The sequence below is a fragment of the Podarcis pityusensis genome, assembly GCF_964106645.2.
Source record: "Podarcis pityusensis genome assembly, chromosome: 1".
Lineage (NCBI taxonomy): Eukaryota > Metazoa > Chordata > Lepidosauria > Squamata > Lacertidae > Podarcis > Podarcis pityusensis.
The window spans coordinates 94664468-94677504 of NC_138028.1; the positions used below are offsets into that span (position 1 = coordinate 94664468).

At 43.6% G+C, this 13037-nt stretch overlaps 2 protein-coding genes across 6 annotated transcripts in view; one reads left to right on the forward strand and one right to left on the reverse strand.

The window, feature by feature from the left end:
* Nucleotides 1-651: 651 nt before the first annotated feature.
* On the reverse strand, nucleotides 652-7549 carry DBI (diazepam binding inhibitor, acyl-CoA binding protein). The gene is made up of 4 exons (XM_081009641.1): nucleotides 7420-7549; nucleotides 5904-6021; nucleotides 1585-1647; nucleotides 652-888 (listed from the first exon to the last, which is right to left on the reverse strand). Exons 1-4 carry the CDS (start codon nucleotides 7426-7428, stop codon nucleotides 812-814), a joined length of 267 nt encoding a protein of 88 aa, XP_080865767.1. The 5' UTR covers nucleotides 7429-7549; the 3' UTR covers nucleotides 652-811.
* An 878-nt stretch (nucleotides 7550-8427) lies between these two features.
* LOC308479111 (UPF0538 protein C2orf76 homolog) overlaps nucleotides 8428-13037 on the forward strand; it is a 29936-nt gene continuing 25326 nt past the window's right edge. Inside the window, exons 1-4 of one of the 5 annotated variants that reach the window (XM_081009582.1) lie at nucleotides 8429-8591; nucleotides 9091-9357; nucleotides 10738-10890; nucleotides 12115-12165. In XM_081009582.1, coding sequence (XP_080865708.1) covers nucleotides 10758-10890; nucleotides 12115-12165 — 184 coding nt within the window. In that variant the 5' untranslated portion in view covers nucleotides 8429-8591; nucleotides 9091-9357; nucleotides 10738-10757. The other 4 variants (XM_081009585.1, XM_081009583.1, XM_081009584.1 and 1 more) reach the window with 4 other exon arrangements.

Sequence of the window (13037 nt, forward strand, 5' to 3'; positions counted from 1 at the left end):
CCAGAAGCAGCTTAGTCATGCTGGCCACATGACCCGGAAAAACTGTCTGCGGACAAACGTCAGCTCCCTCAGCCTGTAAAGGGAGATGAGAGCTGCAACCCCAGAGTCGTCTGCGACTAGACTTAACTGTCAGGGGTCCTTTACCTTTTTATTGAAGGTGTGCCCCACACTGGCTGCATTGTTCAACTACAGTAAGTGCGGCATCATTCTGCTTGGGACCTACAAGTTTTATAAGCTGCATACAGACAACAATATTTGCAATGCACTTCCAATCTTACATCAAGAACAAGGCTCCTTAGCTTTTGTGGTTTGAACTTGCCACTTTTCTGACCAGTGGAGTGTCTCGCTGTTTGTTCACGCACAAGATGGGCAAGAGACTTGGAATTGTGAAGCAATGTCTGCCCCAGCACTGGAAGCACTTGAGCAGCTCTTAATGACTGGCCAAGGGACAAAGAAGGGAAGCGCCAAGGGACTCCAGCTAAAAGCAGTCTGTGGCTGGCTTCAGATATTTCAACGGTATCCTGCCATCCTTGCTGGAGAGCCAGACAGAGGCCAGCCTCTATACTAGTGGTCCTCTATGCAACTTGTGCAGGTACCATGCACAGTAATGGACTCCTCCTGATCCACGAGATCCACGAGACTACCAACAAGTGAATTTGATAGTGTTTATTATACAAACCGTTAGAAGTAAATTTACACAGCTATTAATTATAGAAAGTGGCATCAAGTCTTGGCACTGCCATATTGTGTAACACAGTTTAAGTTAGTAGAGTAAGGCATGATTCCATTTTAAGGCATGCAGGAAAGGGGTTTATTGCATTCCATATTTTTCCTTCAGCTCTTCCACTTTTTTAATATATGCTTTCATTGCATCTTCTTTGGACATTCCTGAAAGAGAAAAAGGATTATGCATGTGAGCAGAGATAAAACATGAAGTAGTGTTCAACCCATGCTAGATCTATGGTATCAGCCTGCCTCCCTCGCCCTAGTCACCCAAGCAAGGACTCCTCTGTGCCCATTTGTTACATAACTGTATGGTAGGTTTACCTTTACTTCAGCGGCCTGTGAACACGAATAGTCAATTCAGTCTAAAAGATGGCCCAGCTGTATGTTGAAACTAGATTAAGTGGTGGAGATCATGATCCCTTAAAATGGATAAGGTGGGGGAAAGGAAAGCAACAAGCAACCTTGACTCCCATGTACACCCTGCAAGTTATGTGTTTTGGCCGAAGGAACCTCCTAGCTTCTCAGGTACAGAGCTATGAATCTATAAAAGACGACTCTTGGCAATTTTAAAGGTGCTGAAACAGCCTGCTAGGAGGAGTTTCAACACAGATACCCTCCCCCCACTGCATCCATTGACACCAGCACATCTGTGCACATGTGGAAACATGAAACAGCTGCAGTATAGCCAGCTTTTGTGACACTGAAACTAAGGGCTTAAAGGAAGGCCATAAAGCTGAAGGAATGAACTGTTAGAGTTAAGGCAAGTAATGTTGATCTATGGGTGAGATTAAGTTCAGTCAGCCATCCCAGTGATTTGATAGCAATTGAGTTGTATTTGCTGTTACACTTAAGGCTTACCTTTCAAGGAATTCCAGGCATCCCACTTGGCCTTCCCTTTGAAATCAAGCATCCCAGGACGGTCTGAAACAGTGACATTTTAACATAGTAATGAAACAGCCTTGCTTTCCCCCCACAGTACAAGAGATCACTTTGGGTATACAAACAAAGTCAAACTGCATGAACTTGCAGGTGCAACTTCTTAAAAATAAAGATGATCACGATCCTGACCAGTCAGTGTCTTATTTATCTTAAGCTTCCCATTTAGATTTAAGAGGCAACAGCATGGTTGGGGTATAGATGTTGGCATCCCTTTGTTACTTATTATTTTTGTTTGTTTTTTGCAGCCTAGAAACAGAAGTTTAGTCCTGCTTGTTAAAAAGCTTTAAGCCTGCCAAATATTTACTTCCTGCATGTTTTTGTTCATTGTATAGTAAGTTGTTTGTTAACTCTGAGTTTCCATTAGGATAGATCACATTTTGCTGTGTGCTGATTCTAGCTGTTTTTCTAAAGTTGATATCCAATCTAGAGGTACTCCCCTGAAGAGTTGCTAATGATAGCAAAGTTGCTGCCTCTCAACTTTTGAAGGACAGCTTTAATCCAAGGATTGTTCAGTCAACATGGCATGTTTGTTCCTGGATGAAGGGTATTTACTAATCATTGTTCAAAATGATTTCTTATACATGGTTTAATGTGCAACCTAAAAGCCAACCCATATTCTCGGATCCAGGATAACCAAGTGCTGGAGAGACGGCAAAATAAGCACCGTATTGCCTACAATGGAGCCCCCTGAACCAAGATGAGCAAGTTTCCTTTGGATCATCTAACTCAACTCACTAACACATCAACAGAAGTGCCTGCATATTTGTTCTTCCATAAGGTAGGAAGCCTGTGTTGCCAAGTTAGGCAGCCTAGATGTTAAGATAAATGTGCCCATACTGGCTGCACCTATCAGAAACTGACTCATCAATTCACAACTAATTTTAATGGTAGACAACTTGCTCAATCTCATGCAGGGTGCAATGCCCTGTGGTTTGACATTAGGGAATCACCCTACATTTTCATGCAAACTGCATGCCATATGTGTTGCAATATTCCATTTGGAAATGAAAAAGATCCGAAAAGATAGATTTCTCTCTCTCTCTCTCTCTCTCTCTCTCTCTCTATATATATATCCAAGGACACTTAAGACAACCATTCCCTGGGACAGAAAATGCACAGAACATCTCAGGAGCAAGCTCTGGTAGTTACTTGATGCTCACTTTGGGACCACTGCTGCCATATTGGTTGTTCCACTTCCATCTACAAGGAGGATCCTTTTCAGCAATAAGGAAGACAATATTCTGGCACTCTCTTCTCTGATCTACCCAACTAGCTACTCTATGGTACACAGAGATACAGGGGCAGATTCCATTGCGGAAATGTTCACCTGGAACAGACGGCCTCTTCCTTTTGGCTCCAAGCGATTCTGTTTTTTTGGGAACCGATCACAATCTCCATCGTACCGTGTTATTTTGCATTTATATAGTGAACCTCAAGCATCTGAATAAGTTCACATATATTTCCAGTAATCTTTATACAGCCACCCTGTATGAAAAGAGACAGCATCCTCCAAAGGATCGAATGAACTCTGAGCCAGCAACTTCTCATCTGGCTTCCAGTTAACCATTTGTAACAGTTAACCATTTGTGCCTTGGCCTAGTGCAGTGGCTACTGTACCAGAGCAGCCTTTGTTTCCTTGGCAATCTACTGAACACCAGCATTTGGTGTAGTAGGTTTGTCCGTATTTGACTGCTCTTTTAGAAGGACTTGCCTGAAGGCCCAGGATGGTCAAATATTGCCTTTTGACCTACTTTCCATGCCTGTGCTTTAGGAGTGGCTGGAGAGGGGTGGGGCATACATAAACAAATGTATTGTGCTCAAGTTCTATGATTAGCATTTCAGAATGAATTCCATGCAAACACAGCCCTATCATTTTTACTCCAGGATTGGCAATGGGGCTATTCATGAAAACCAGCTGCTTGCAAGGTACTGGGTGACCTTTAGCTCTAGTTGGCACTGTCATCCCAGAGGGAAGCTAAGCTACTGCCTGACCCTTGCACTGCTGGCACTGGAAGCGTAGGCAATTAGCCAAGTGTTTCAGATCTCCCTCCTGCAGCATGTCCATCAGTAATCACACTGTTGCAAAATAAAACAAGGGCACTTATGTCAGTCTTCTGGTTGGTCCCATTATCAAGAACCAGTATGCTATCCTTTATTCATCTACCAAGCCTCTCTCCCCTCCCCATCCTCCAAAACACACACAAGCTACAGAAACAGCAGAATTATGCCTAGACTTTCCATCCAGTTTTACGTACTGAAACTGGACTCCCTTTTCAGCTAACTTCCCTGCATTCGGAGTTACCCAATACAGTAGTACTTCAGGTTACAGATGCTTCAGGTTACAGACTCCGCTAACCCAGAAATAGTAGCTCGGTTTAAGAACTTTGCTTCAGGATGAGAACAGAAATCACACAGCGGCAGAGGGAGGCCCCATAAGCTAAAGTGGTGCTTCAGGTTAAGAACAGTTTCAGGTTAAGTGCGGACCTCCAGAATGAATTAAGTTCTTAAGCCGAGGTACCACTGTAGGTTGAACCACCAAGTAGGTTGGTAGATCAGGGTACCAGCTGTGGCAACATGAATGGCCTCTAAGAGCAACGAGTCATTCTCGTGATCAGTACAAAAGTTGTGTTTGCACGAGGGGCTTTAACTTTAACTTCCCAAGCATCTTTAGGGCTCTTCTGAATAGTTGCTTGTAGGACACCCCAACCTGACTTCAGCTACTTATTGATACTCCTGCAAAGGATATCTAAATATTAACCCCCCCCGCCCCAAACAGTGCTATCCAGTGCAACATGAAGACTCTGCAGGTGTGCTTTTAGTTGTAAGATACCAAATAGGTGCTTCTGTCCTCGACTAGCGAATCTGATCGTTTCACCTTCCTCTTGAAAGATGAAACCCAAGCGTAATACTAGGCTGTTATGCGAACCCTAGTCTAGCTGTGCAATGGTCTGCTATCTCAGCTCCAGCCAACTAAAAGTGGCCCAACCTATCCTTTTGGAATTCACTTTCTGAACACTCGTCCAATAGGATACTTGGAGTGCCAACATGGCAACACATCCAGAGCAGCAGACACATTCATATCCTGCTTAACTGTTGTACTGCAATACTGAGCAAGGGTTGTGGAGAGGGGTAAAGAGGATCTGGTTGTAGCTTCTAAAGGCAGTCGCTCAAACTTATAGCAAGTTCCATTGGAACAGTTTATAGTTGCCATTCTCACAGCAGTTTCACGAGTTCTATGCCAAGGACCCTCACAGAAAAGGCATTTTGTTTTGAGTTGTGTGCAAATCAGAGCAAGCTTTGTCGCAAGTATCTTTCAGAGCTGCAAGTGCTCCTAGCCCAAAGCTCTTGAGAGTCAGTTAGACTAGGACGCCAATAAGTTAAGCAATGCCCTGAACTACTGGATTGGGTAAAATGCTTCACTTAGAACATGGAAGCTCTGCAAGGATCGGACAACTCGTCCTGACTAGGCCTTTGAAATGTAGAACATTTCTGCAGGCACTACTGCAAGTTACATCCCACTCGAAGTTTCTACTCTTTCATAATAACCAGCTAAATCTGGCTACACTCCTTGAAGTATGTGAGGTATTACATATTTCAAAGGAGCTGCTGTATCAGAAGTTAGCCGTGATGGTCACCTCAATAGGGAGACTTGATGTGAAATGATGTACCTGAAACTATAGTTATGTTTGCTGCAATATTACTTTTTAATCCACTTATTTATATGCTGTTGTATGAAATCTATGCACATCGCAGGACTCCATGCTATGTAGTATGGAGGTAGTATGCAAGCAGTAGCAACTGATGCTTTTAACTATTTATGGTATGAAGCAGATTTTGAAAGAGGTTACAAGCAGCTAAGTAAATTGCTTACTATTGCAAGTTGCTTTCAAGCAAACGAGCAAGTCTGAAATGAAAGGCAAGTTGATCTCGTTGAAAGGCTGCCCCGGGCATTTAAGGAGCTCTGTATTGAGGGAGCACATTTACTATCAAGTGTTACATACAGTTAATATACCTACATTTAACTTACGGTGCTCATTTGGACACACAGCATATAGGATCTTTACCTACCTGGTGTAAGTTCCGTTACCTTTCAGTATATAGTAGTTTATAGTTCTCAATGAAATAACTCAATAGATTAGGATGAAAGAATTGCTCAATGAGCAATCCCAATGAGCAACGATTGCTCAATGACCAATCCCTAAGCATGGATTTGAATGTAGTATGAAGTTAACTCATACCTGTATTTACATCTCCAACTGTGGCCTGCTTGTAATGGCTGTAGATATCCAGCATTTCTTGATCTGTTGGTTGGGTCTTCAGCTTCTTGACTTCTTCTGCAGCTTTTTCAAACTCTGCCTATTTCGAAAAAGGATTCAAATTAAGGGATTTACTGCTGTTCAGTACACTTAATGTAGGCAAACATAATTCATCCAAATCAGAATAAATTTTAGCACCAAACGTTTTAGAGCTTCATGAACTGTGGTACAGTCCTTTACATGTTTACTTTGAAATAAGTCCCACCAGGTTAGTTGGACTTACTCCCAGACAAGCATGCATAAGATTCAAGGTGTGGGAACTTAGTTGGGCAAATAGTGTGGAGATTTGAAGCTTGATAATTATCCTGAGGGTGGAAGGTTGCAAAATGAGTTGCTTTACTAACACTTGGCAGAAAAGCTGTTCCAGCACGACTTACGAGGGCTGCCTCCGATGTTGCCCAATTTTTTTTCAAGTTCAAGTTCCTGCAAGCCACTTTCACCAAGACATTGCACACGCCACCAAGTGCTGCCGGATACCTTGAGCAAGCTGCTCATGCTCTTGGCAGCGGAAGCCACAAAGGGCCATTATCTCCAGCTACATTTGCATGCTTTTTCCCAGGCCCAACTTTGTAAATTCTCGTTGCATCCACAGTCAGCATGCTAAGGAATCCTTTCACACAAGAGCCTCACATACCATAAAAACTGAGGTTTTATCACCCATCCTTCAACCACTAGATCAGTTAGGCAAAAGTGCCTGTTCCAGATGGGAGGGGGGAGAGAGAGAGAGAGAGAGAGAGAGAGAGAGAGAAAAGAAAAGGCTGCCTGTACAGTATTAGCAATTCTAAACAAGAACTCAGCTTCAAGCTATTATGCATAAGGACTGCAGACCCACTGTGCAAAATCTTGAAAGTCTGGCTTCTGAAAAGTTTCAACCACCATGACTGAAGATACAAAGTAACGGCTTTGGAAGAACTTTTAAGAATTTACCTGGCTAGTACACGCTTCATATTTGTGGTTTTATAATGATCACTGGCTATTATTTCAGACGTAGCGACTTACTTTTAAGAGTGGGCCACAACTTTGCGGAGGAATAAGCCCCTGGAGAACTTAGCACTGCCTACCAAGGCACAAGCGCGTGCTCTGCAATGGGGGAACAAGGGCGCTTCATGTCTCCTCCTGCCCGACGAGGAAAGAAAGAGACACCCCCCCACCTCATTCCGGGCCGCCTATATTGCGGGGTGGGGTTTGTGTGGGCGCTTGCAGGAGCAACATAAAACAGAAATTTATCAGGCAGCGGCCAGAAGGAGAAGTGTGGAAGACACACTTCCAACTAGAAAGAAAGCAGGAACAAGACCTCAACACCCTTCCGCCGACAAATGCGAAGAAAACAGAAGCCGACACTGAGAAAAGCCTAGCGAAAGAGAAGCAGACTTGCCGCGCCTGCAAAGGGAGTGGGGTGTCTTGGAAGAGCGCCCTTTTGTTAGGGAAGGGGGCTTACCTGTGCCATGGTTGCAGAAGCGCGCAGCGACCTCTTCCTGATGCAACAAAAGGCTGAACTGCGCCCGTTGCAGCTTCTTGCCCCAGAGTCTCTATTTCACGAATCAGCCCAGCTCGCTCGGCCAATCAGAAGAGAGGGGGCGGGCGCTCGCCGGCCTTTGTTCCCACCGCGATTCGGCAAGCGGCTGTGACTGACGGGCGAAAGGCAACGCCTGACTCCAATGGTGGCCACAGATGTACGTATAACCAAAATACTAGACTAGTCCACCTCGCTGGTTCCTTACGTTGTTTGAAGACCCTCTTCGCGAGTGAGGCAAAGGCCCATGGCCAATACTGTATTTTTGTTAGGGAGGGGCAGGACTTTTGTTAGGGGGGAAAGAACCGACGTGATTGGCCAATTAGTTAAGTACGTATTCCTATTGTTTTATTTGATCTCGGCAGGGGGCAGCTGCCCCTCTTTTGGCTACGCCCATGGCAAAAGCTGATGAAAATACATAAGGATATTAAGGTTAAAGTAAGCAAGTATTTTGGGGGGATGGGGGAAAAACAACAACAACGATCACGTCTGTCGAGGAAGCTGCGGGCTGCACATAAGGAGCAGCGGCGTGGACTTTCGGAAGTCGTGCGCGTGCATCCATCCTGAGCTTAATTCGAACTTTAAAAAGCAGACACCCATGATTATTAGTGGACCGTCCAGCGCTTGCTGGCTTGTTTTTTCGTTTGCAGACGTAATGCTATGTTAGGTGGACTTTGCAAGCCGCTTTTTTTTTTTTAATGTTCTTAAGCAAAACTGCATGCTCAGAATAGCTACGGTTATTATCTGGGGTAAGAACTCTTGATTAGCAATTTCAAATCGTGGAAATTGCCCTAATTGAAGATGCAGACTATGCTGAGAAAATGTCATTTTCAGCAGACTATGCTGAGAGAAATGTTTCTGTCAATGCGTGGTTTCCCCCATTCTTGACCCGCACATAAAGTATTCCAACAGACTAGTCGAGAACCGGAAGTACATCAACGTTAAAGGCTGGCCTCTGGATAATAAGCGTAATTAGGCGAGGGGGCGCCCGGCGGAAAAGAGAAGCGCTTGCAGTCGAAAAGGAATGTCGAACGCGCAGCTTCAAGCCCTAGACCCCGCCTCGCCGAAGGAGACGATTGTTTCCGTCTCCGTAGACCGTAAATTATACTATTTTAATATGAAACTGAGCGGTTGATTTGGGTTGGAAGTGGGTGTGTCAAGGCAACTTCAGTTCATTAAATATTTGCTGCAACGAAAGGAGCGTTTTGCAGTATTAACAGTGGGCTACACTGCAGGGTTGTCATAAGCCACTATTGGCCACAGCCTTCTCCCCAACCTGCAACAATGGGGAGAATGGACTGTACCGCAAAGCAATTTTAATACATTTTAAAATTCTGATTACACTTTTCACGCGAATGTAAACGTGAATAATAATAATAATAATAATAATAATAAATTATACCCCGCTCATCTGGCTGGGTTTCCCTAGCAACTCCGGGCAGCTCCCAACAGATTCCGCTGTACAGTGCAAATACCAAATAAAGCAGAGAACATGAAACACGTATGTAAACCTCTCTGAGTTTCAAGAACGTGTATGTATATAAGATTTCAGGTTAAGCTTTCTACAAGTTCCATATCTCTATATTTCCCATATAGTGTTAACCGGCTATGGGTTTTGCTCTCTCTATGGGCAAAGTTGCCGTCAATTATAAAGGGACCAGTGGGCGACGCAACTCCGCCAGTAGGGCGGGAGAAATGTGCTCGCGACAGCCAATCGTTGGCGAGTTCCTGGAAGGCGTTTGCAGAGGAGGCGAGGCTGTGGAGGCTGCCTGGGAAACGCGGCGTTTAAGTACCAGGAAGTGGAAGTCCTCTGCCTGAGATTGGGCCACGTGTTTGGAGAGAAGGCGTTTGCCTGGAGCGCCGGTGAGGCAAAGTGCGGGGAGGACGAGGAGAGCGGGATTCGTCGTGCGAGTTGGTCAGGGGATTCCCAGTAGCAGCAAGAATGACATTTCCTAGCCTGACATGAGAATGGGGTCAAGCGCAGAATTGCTCCACATTCTGTTTGACACTTTGGTTGGTCGCTATAGTGGTTTTGCAGAGGATTGACGCAATTATTTATATATTGGCGCCCGCCATAAGGTGATCTCACCACTCTGAGCTAAGTGGCGGTGCTTCGTCCCTGCACCGCTACACCATTGAGCAAGAGACCAATAAAATAAAATAAAAATAGAGTTTGGAGTGATACTCAGGGAGATTTGGGTTGGGTGGCTCCGACCCCAGTGCCCTGGTACATTGTGTGTAACGAAACATAGTATCTGGGAGAGTACAACATTTGTATTTGTGCATTATGAGCAAACGTACAGTTCATGGTGCTAAAAACTAAGTGTCTTAGTTAGACACAGCGCTGCTTGACTTTTACTAAACATTATTTATGCCACCGTGTGGTTTTGGTGTAGCTTGCATGATGCTCTGAACGTGCCAGACCAAAAGTGGGTGGGGCAACCGATGTGATTCTTAAACAAACACCCTTTTACTTAAATGGTTAAAACGACAAATAGTATATTCTAGCAAATAAGATACAGCAAGTAAATGAGACATCTGTTTACAAGTACAAACCGTATTACAACACACTGGAAGTGGCACAAGAATGAACATTGTTAAAACTTTGCTAAATCCCTGATTAAACAATCTAGCCTTTTGAACAGCAGGGGTATTTTTTTGTTATTATGCTATGTATTTTTGTGTTTTTATATTGTAAACCTCACTGTGATCTGAGCATGGAGGGTAGTATAGAAATGTAATAAATATTATTCACACAATAGTACCTGCAAGTAACCATTTTAGATTTGTTTCAATAGGTTATTTATTGTAAACTGCTTGGAGGTTTTATTGCAGTCAAGCGGTATATAAATTTTGTTCACTTGAAAGTGAGTAGAATCCTCAATTGGTGCCGGAGGGGAATCCTTCCAGTGCAAATGCTAGATTCAAAAGAATGATACAGAATTCCACAGGGCAGGGATGGGTTAAATTCCCCTTTGCTGTCTACTACAACCCTGCCAATTGTCAGCCCCTAGGGGCTGCTCTTTGTATATATATTTTTAAAAGTTCTGGTTCGATATCAATATGCATTTTGGGTACAATCCTTTATGTACAATGCTGGAATGCATCTTAAACATATAAACAACAGAACTTGAAGTTTCTTGCTACTGAAACATTGATTGTACCCAATGCTAGGACCTTATGCTCTTGTTTTTTCCAAAAGCAAGCTCCTTCATTATGTTGCATTACATTTTTGCCTTCCAGGTACTTGTTAGATAACTCACATGTCATCAGAAGACGTTACTGTCACTGTTCGTCTTGTTCGCTCATTTGAGCACCGTAATTTTAAACCTGTTGTGTACCATGATGTTACTCTGGATCAGACTGTCGGAGAGTTTATTGAATTTGTGAAGAATGGTAAGGAACTGTTATGGCTGGCTAGTGCTTCTTGGTGTGTGAAGGAACATGTGGCAGGGGGGGAAAGGGGGGGGGGACTGCCCCATGCTGATAGGCCCCAGGGAAGAGCTGTAGCCTAGTGCTTTGCATGCAAAAGGTACCAAGTTCAATCCCTGGCATCTCTAGGTAGTGCTGGGAAAAACTCCTGCCTGAACCCCTGGAAAGCTGTAGCCAATCAGTGTTCATGATACTAGGATAGATGGACCCAATGGTCTGATTTGGTATAAGGCAACTTCCTATGTTTTTACTATGTCATCGCCTGGATGAACAACGTTCTAGGCGTCCGTAGGTTCCATTCTATTGCTCATCCTTCAGAGGACCCTCAGCTTCAGAGACATGTAACATATAAGGCTTCCTGCAGTTATGGATATACAGTGGTACCTCGGGTTACATATGCTTCAAGTTACATACGCTTCAGGTTACAGACTCCACTAACCCAGAAATAGTACCTTGGGTTAAGAACTTTGCTTCAGGATGAGAACAGAAATTGTGCTCTGGTGGCGCGGCGGCAGCAGGAGGCCCCATTAGGTAAAGTGATGCTTCAGGTTAAGAACAGTTTCAGGTTAAGAATGGACCTCCGGAACAAATTAAGTACTTAACCCGAGGTACCACTGTAACAGTGTGGATGGAATTCATGGGATTATGATGACTTTTCACAGATACTGGGATGTATTGTGCATGATTTTAACCTGTAATTTCAAACATCCTTTGGTACACTTAATGTGGCACTATAAGCCTTCATGTTTTCTTGGAACTTGGGTTCCATTGATTTGTATGACTTGGACTGCAGGCCTGTGCACACTTACTTGGGAGTAAGCTCCATTGAACTCAGATGAACATATTTTTGAGTAGACATGCATAGGATTGTGCTACTGGTTCTAAGAACAGAGAATAACTGTGGGCAGGATTCACTTAAAGCAGAAGCCCAGGGCAAGAACTTCTGTTTGTGAAATGGGGCTTCCCCCATCTTCTCCCCATGCCCCCCCAAACTGGCTCTGGGGGGCTTGGGAGAACCCTCAAAAGAGTGTGCAGGGGAAGGAGGGATGATTGCTCCACCTGGAAAGCTGAAATGCTTGTACAGATGGAACAATTGGAAGAGTGCAGTGTTGAATTTTACCCATTGTGTGTATCTTGTTAAATCCAAGTGAAAATGGTTAATGTTCCTTTTCAACATTTTTTTTCTAGATGTGGTATTAAGGACAGGACTTCCACCTCCTTTTAAAAAATATAAATACGGTATGTATCTTTCCTTGCACTTCCATTAAATTGGTTTATCTGCATCGGGGTTAGCCTGTGATGCCCTCTGGATGTTGTTGGACTACAACTCCCATGAGCCTCAGCTAGCTTGGTCATTGGTGAGGGATGATGGAAGATGTAGTTCAACAACATCTGGAGGGGACCTAATTAGATACCCATTGTGGTTTTTTGTGAGGAGAAGCTGGATGTAGAGGTTGGGCTGGAAAATAATTGGGAGTTTTGGTTCCATGACAGGTTAAGCTTTACCTCATGGAATAATTAAACAGTTGTACATCTTGGAATTCATTTCAGTATTAGCCTGCAGATTATTCATGCTGGTGTTAATTGGCAGCATTGTCTTTTGGGTATTAATTTTTTTATCATCTTCCTTAAGTGCCTCTTAAACTCGCCTCACATGTTGAAGTGCTGCTCATGACCCACAATCCTTTGAAACTGCAGTTTCCTCCGTGCTTCTGCATTTCAATATCCAGCAACTAATTGTGAGGTCAGAAGGGGTAGCCAAGCAGGAGAAAGAAGCATGGAATGAGAGGCTTACGTGTGGAAAGAATTTACATAGTAAATAAGAAGAGAGTGGGAATGAGGCTGGAGGTAAACAGGAAAGAGCTTAAGTATGAATTTGTGAAACGGATATAAAATTAAAGCAAAGTATTTTATTAATCATTGAAAACAAACAGGATTTAGGCTGCAAAATCAAATATATTTGATTTGGCAATATAGTATATATATTATATTTAGCTTGGAATCTGACATTTTGAAAACTTTCAGGGAGCAACAATTAAACAGCAGGTTTCTCCTGCTTTTGTTGTCAAGAAGATCTAGGCTTGACTCAGGAGTTACAGGGGACATTTGTA